Source organism: Ursus americanus, chromosome 4, assembly GCF_024610735.1.
Source record: "Ursus americanus isolate L20-20 chromosome 4, mUrsAme1.1.p, whole genome shotgun sequence".
NCBI lineage: Eukaryota > Metazoa > Chordata > Mammalia > Carnivora > Ursidae > Ursus > Ursus americanus.
In genome coordinates this window covers 6,209,375-6,216,210 of record NC_142130.1, presented here as the reverse complement: position 1 = coordinate 6,216,210, position 6,836 = coordinate 6,209,375, and the positions used below count along the sequence as shown (strand labels likewise).

Below are 6,836 nucleotides of genomic sequence, written 5' to 3'. Positions count from 1 at the left end.
AGAAATAACAAGTATTGTTGAAGATATGGAGAAAAAGGAAAACTTGTGCACAGTTAGTGGGAATATAAATTGGTACAGCCACTATGGAAAACAGCATGGAGGTTTCCCAAAAAATTAAAAATAGAAATTCCGTATGATCCAGTAATTCTGCTACTAGGTATATACCTAAAGATAATGGAAAATGGTACCAAAAGATTGGGATCATGCCCTGCATATTTTCAGACCACAACGCTTTGAAACTGGAACTCAATCACAAGAGGAAATTTGGAAAGAACTCAAATACATGGAGCCTAAAGAGCATCCTACTAAAGAATGAATGGGTCAACAAGGAAATTAAAGAATTTTTAAAAATCATGGAAACAAATGAAAATGAAAAGACAACTGTTCAAAACCTTTGGGATGCAGCTAAGGTGGTCCTAAGAGAGAAGTACATAGCAGTACAAGCCTTTCTGAAGAAACAGGAAAGGTCTCAAATGCACAACCTAACCTTACACCTAAAGGAGCTGGAGAAAGAACAGCAAATAAAGCCTAAATCCAGAAGAGAGAAATAATAAAGATCAGAGCAGAAATCAATGAAATAGAAACCAAAAGAACAGTAGAACAGATCAATGAAACTAAGAACTGGTTCTTTGAAAGAATAAGATTGAAGAGATAATGTGAATTCTTATGTTTATTGCAGTATTACCTACAATAGCTAAGATATAGAAGCAACACAAGTGTCCACTGATAGATGAATGGATAAAAAAGATGTGGTATATATCTACAATAGAATACTATTCAGCCATAAAAAATAATGAGATCTTGCCATTTGCAACAACATGGGTGGACCAAGAGGGTATTATGCTGAGTGGAATAAGTCAGACAGAGAAAGACAAGTGGCATATGATTTTACCCAGAGGTGAAATATATATATAGCAGAAAGAGACCCATAAATACAGGGGGAAAAAACAGGTGGTTGCTGGAGGAGAGGAGGTTGGGGGGATAGGCAAAATGGGTGAGTGGGAGATACAGACTTCCATTTGTGGAATGAATAAGTCACAGGGGTAAAAGATTAAGAATAGGGAATATAGTCAATGGTATTGTAATAGTGTTGTAAGATGACGAATGATACCTATGCTAGTTGTTAGTGTAGCATAATATATAGACTTATCAAATCATTATGGTATACACCTAAAATTAATGTAACATTGTGTGTCAATTATATTTCAATTAAAAAAAAAAGGAAACATGGAGGAAACTTAAATGCATAGTACTAAGTGAATGAAGCCAATCTGAAAATGCTACATACTGTATGATTCCAATTATATGACATCTGGAAAAGGCAAAACTATGGAGGCAGTAAAAAGATCAATGGTTGCCAGGGCTTGGGGGGCAGGGGGCGGGGGTGGGGATAAGGAAGGATGAAAAGGCAGAGCACAGAGAATTTTTAGGGCAATGACACTACTCTGTATAATAATATCATGATAGATCCATGTCATTATACATTTGTCCAAACCTGCAAAATATTCAGCACCAAGAGTAAGCCATAATGTAAGCTATGGACATTGGGTGATTATGATGTTTTGTAACAAATATACCACTCTGCTGGAGGACACTGAAAACGGGGGAAGCTATGTGTGTGTGAGGGCAGGGGAGGTATGGAAAACCTTTGTACCTTTCCTTTAATTTTGCTGTGAACCTAAGACTGCTTTAAGAAAATTAAGTCTTAATTTTAAAAAATCTAGAAAAAGAAAATCTCTCTCCTTTTGCATTTCTTTATCTACTCTTTCTGCCAATCCCTTCAGGCATAATGGCGTTAACAGCTCTACTGCTTCTAATCCCTGGTTATGGTACTGCCCCATATGACTCCTCCATATCTAACATTTTATAGACAGTCCATCTGTGAGTTTCTCTTTGTGAATTATTCTATTTGGAGTGTGTCATCAGTTTTCTCTTAGGGTCCTAAATGATATAGATAATTTTCCATAAATGTATCCTTAAGCCCATCAACTTGTTCCATCCTATTGACTATGCCCTATGACTAAGATGCTCCATCATCATAGATAATAAAATTCCCACTTATCTCTGTTTTCTGAAGCCTCGCCTCCTGGGGCTTCTATCCTTCTGCTTTCTATCGCCCCCTATGCCTGCTAGACAGCTCTCACCATAAAAGTGCTTTGGGCCACCCCCTACACTGATTCCTTGAGCTTATCTCTTTCTCTTTGTTGCTTTTGCTGGGACACATCCTCTCATACTTTCAAAGAAAGGGTACTTATAAATTTTATAAATCTTTGCATGGCTGAAAAGGTCTTATACTACTTTCATATCTGATGGTTTTGTTCTGTCTAGAATTCTAGGCTGAAAATCAGTTTTGGACACTTTTCTACCGTATTGAAGGGTCCAGTGTTGTTACTAAATACTCTAATGCCTTTGGATTTTACTTATTGTTTTGTGGCCTATATTTTTTTCTGTCTCTCTCAATAATCTTATAATCTTCTCAACCTCTAGGGGAATAAAATTGCATAATAATGCACCTTAGTTCTTGTTTTCACATCACTAGGGTGGGCAATCAATACATTTTTTGTATCTGGAGACTTAAATCTTCCTGCTATGAGTTTTCCTTTCATTGTTTCTTTTAAATTCTTCCCCTCCATTTTCTCTGGAAACAAATATGAGTTGAATGTTTTACCTTTTGCTTAGATTTTTCATACTTTTTTCTATTGTTCATTTCTTTGATTTTTTAAATTCTACTTTCATGGAGACTTCTTTGACTCTATCTTTCAACCTCTGTTGATTTGTCTTAATTTTATTTATTACTCCTTTTATTTTGTTTCCAAAAATAATATTTTTATTGTTTAGTTTTTTTAATATCATGTTCTCATTTCAGAATTGCAAGTATTATCTCTGATCAATGTAAAGATATCAGTGGTTTTCAAAGTGAATTTTTTTCTGTGTTATCTTGGATTCCACAAAATTCCTGTGGGCCTTCCTAAAGTCTTACTTTTTACTTTAACATCTTATGTGTATTAAAGAATTTAGCACCAAAATTTTGACCAAAACTCTGGATCGATCAATAGAGCAGAGCCAACGAACTGGTCGGATTCTGGTCAGGGTTCTAGCAGAGAAACAGCCATCCTATTTATGATCTCCAAAGGCAGAATGTGAAAGACTTTTCTCTAATATAATTTAATTTCTTAATGCAAAGATGTCAATGTTCTGTATGTGCAGCATATGCCTGTGTGAGCCTTTGGGAGTGAAGAGAGAGGATGGGAGACTGAACCATTCCTTTCTCTTAATCTCCCTATTACTAGCCCTGAATGCCACCATCTCCTTTACGTGGTGCCCTGTCATCTCAAACATGTCAGGGATTCTGGGAGATAAATCTGTCTATTTCTCCTCAGTATCCCCCTCAGTTGCTATTTTAGTGTTAGCCTTTTTATATGGCCAAAGCAATTACACCTTTGTCTTCTCTTTTCCAAATATTTGTTGGAATCTTCTGTCTGCACAGTCTAACTTCTGTCCTGTTTTCTTTGTTGCTCTGAGTATAAACTTGTTTCCCCATCACTGTTGTTATTGTTGTTAACTTATTTAGATCTTAGAGGGAAAAGGGAAAACTAATGTAGCCCACAGTTTTAAATATAAGTTCAATATATTTATTTTTTAAATAGGTATTAATAAAAAGGATAGACATCCTTTTCTGCAGAGAAAAAATAATATGAAAAATATAATGACATAAAATAACATATATGATAAAAATATAGTGACATGTAAGAAAATAACATAAAAAAGTGTTAGTGGTGATCATGTATAGAAAGCCTAAGGGCAGAGAAATCATTTTAAAGAGTTTTCAAAAGTCTCACTCACCAACTACAACCAACATCATAGTATCCACCTCCCGTGAAAGGGACAGACTGGTAAATGTTATGTTTCAGTGGGGCCACCATAAGTAATGTCAAGTCTCTGTTACTAAGGAAAAAGGAACCATGGATACTGGGGTAACAACAGGTAGACTGTGTCACAAGAATCTATGGTGCATCCAGCCCCGTGCCATATACGGGGAGTGGAAAAGAAGTAAGATACATTACTTACGTCCTTAATAAGTTGTAGAAATGAGATTAAATACACTAAGGGAACAAAAACCAGAAAGAAAAGAAGTGTCTGAAAGCATTTTATGAACTATAAGGAGGTGTGCTTAAAGCACACAGAGAAAAATATATAAATAATAAATAAATAAATAAATAAATAAATAATAAATAAATAAATAAATAAATAAATAAATAAATAAATAAATGTATGTTTGATGAAAATAATCAGGGCAGAATTTTTGGAAGATATGAGTTATGAAACAAGATCTAAAAAGTTCCTCAGAGGGTGCCCAGCTGGCTTAGTTAGTGGAGCATGCGATTCATGATCTTGGGATTGTGAGATCAAGCCCCACATTGGGTGTAGAGACAGTTTAAAAATAAAATCTTGGGGTGCCTGGGTGGCTCAGTGGATGCGTGTCAAACTCTTGGTTTCAGCTCAGGTATGATCATGAGATCAAGACCACATCAGGCTCTGGGCTCAGCAGGGAGTCTGCTTGAAGATTCTCTCCCTCTGCCCCTCCCTCCATGTGCACACACTCTCCCTCCAAAATAAGTAGAATAAATGTTTTAAAAAAATAAAATATAGGGGCGCCTGGGTGGCACAGCGGTTAAGCGTCTGCCTTCGGCTCAGGGCGTGATCCCGGCGTTATGGGATCGAGCCCCACGTCAGGCTCCTCCGCTATGAGCCTGCTTCTTCCTCTCCCACTCCCCCTGCTTGTGTTCCCTCTCTCGCTGGCTGTCTCTATCTCTGTCGAATAAATAAATAAAATCTTTAAAAAAAAAAAAAAATAAATAAAATATAATCTTAAGAGTAAAAAAATAAAAAGTAAATTAAAAGTTCTTCAGAATAAAATTGCCTTTTCCACCCAGCTATTCTACTCAGCTATTACACTTCCGTTTTTAAGAGAAATGGTCAGATTCCTCAGAGACAGTTTTCTCTTGTAACCTCATTCTAAATCATTCAATTATAGATTAAGAAATCTTAATTTGAATTAAAGGGGTCTACAACATGAGACCCCTTTAACTGAGATACTGAGTTGGAGTTTTTACCCTCCTACTCTAAAAGTAAAAGAAGATAAACCTTGACAGTATGGAAACGTCTAAGTTTAGCCCACCAAAAGACAGAAAAAGAGAACTGTCTCAAATTATTGCCTGTTCAATGAAAACTTTGTACAAGACAGTTGAATTTTAAAGACTATCCTTTAAGCTCATTAATAAGTTATAGACTACTGAAGGTATCAGCTAATTCTCTGATTTTGCAATTCTGAAGAGCTATGCCTTCTGCTTTTCCTTCAAGGAGACCTTGAGACTCCATATCCGTTTCATGGCATTCTTTACATCCTCATTCCTCAGAGTGTAGATGAGTGGGTTTAACATTGGGGTGATGGTAGTATAGAACACAGACACAGCCTTATCCAGTGGGAAAGTAGTGGATGGACGCAGATAAATAAAAATACAAGGGACAAAGAAGAAAGTTACTACAGTGAAATGAGACCCACAGGTAGAGAGAGCCTTGCGCCGGCTCTCTGAAGACCGCTTGCGAAGACTGAATAGAATGACGGTGTAGGAGGCCAGAAGAATGAGGAAACACCCCAGAGAGATGAGACCACTGTTGGCAATCACCAACATATTTACCAGGGTTGTATCAGCACAGGCAAGTTTTAGGACTGGGTGGACATCACAAAAGTAGTGGTCAATGACCCGATTATTGCAGAAAGGCAGCTGAAAGGTCAGGAGGGTCTGAACAAAGGAATGACCCAGGGCTCCTAACCAGGACAGTGATGCCAGCACAATACAAGCATTGGCACTCATGATGGTGGTATAACGGAGAGGGTGGCAGATGGCAGCGTAGCGGTCAAAAGCCATAACGGTCAAGACAAAAATCTCAGCACAACCAAAAAAGTGGAAGGTGAACATCTGAGTTACACAGCCCCAGTAGGAAATGGTCTTTTTCTCAGAAATAAAGTCTGCAATCATCTTGGGTGCTGTGGCTGAGGAATAGGCAATGTCCACAAAGGAGAGGTTACTGAGGAAGAAATACATGGGTGTATGGAGCCGGGGATCAGAAAAGACCGTGAGCAGAATGAGCAGATTTCCCACCATGACCACGATGTAGAAGAGGAGGAATAAGGCAAAGAACATCAGTTGCATTCCAGGATCTTGGGAAAGTCCTAGGAATATAAACTCAGTGACATTGTTAGCCACTTCTGTGGGGACCCAGATGATACTGGCTTGGTGGCTCTCGTTCCCTGCAAAAATAAATAAATATCATAAACCACTGTAAGCATGGTGAAGCCTAACAGGAACAGTCTTATGAAAATATTTAAGTGATGCTAAATAGGAGATGAAATTCTTCATATTTCTTAAACATAATTAATGGATATTTTTCTCACCATTAATTTTCTTACCACGTTATTGACTCACATTGGAGTTTCTGTTATACTTAGGCCTATAGTTCCTTTCTCCCAAATAATAATCTAGAGAATATGAGGGGTTTTTTAATTGGATTTAATGTTGTTCCCTAGTTCTCCCTCTGTATTTCTCTCTCTGCCTCTCTCTCTCTCACTCTCTCTCTCTCTCTCTTTCTCATTTTGCCAGATATTCTCTTTGGGTTGGAAAAATTTAAATTAATTATTAAATGAATAAATTAATTTTGGGGGGTTAAGATAAATGCAAGAAGTCAGAATCTGAGATTTGATGCCAAACTTCTTAGATGAATCTTTTTAAATATCATGTACACAGATCAACTTTAGAAGAATAACATTCTACTTA

The 6,836-nt window shown here is 37.1% G+C and overlaps 1 protein-coding gene across 1 annotated transcript; it reads right to left on the bottom strand.

The window, feature by feature from the left end:
* Positions 1-5,336: 5,336 nt before the first annotated feature.
* LOC148110196 (olfactory receptor 4S2-like) lies at positions 5,337-6,215 on the bottom strand. Its single transcript, XM_087861370.1, has one exon. It carries the CDS (start codon positions 6,213-6,215, stop codon positions 5,337-5,339), a length of 879 nt encoding a protein of 292 aa, XP_087717496.1.
* Between the last annotated feature and the right edge of the window lie 621 nt (positions 6,216-6,836).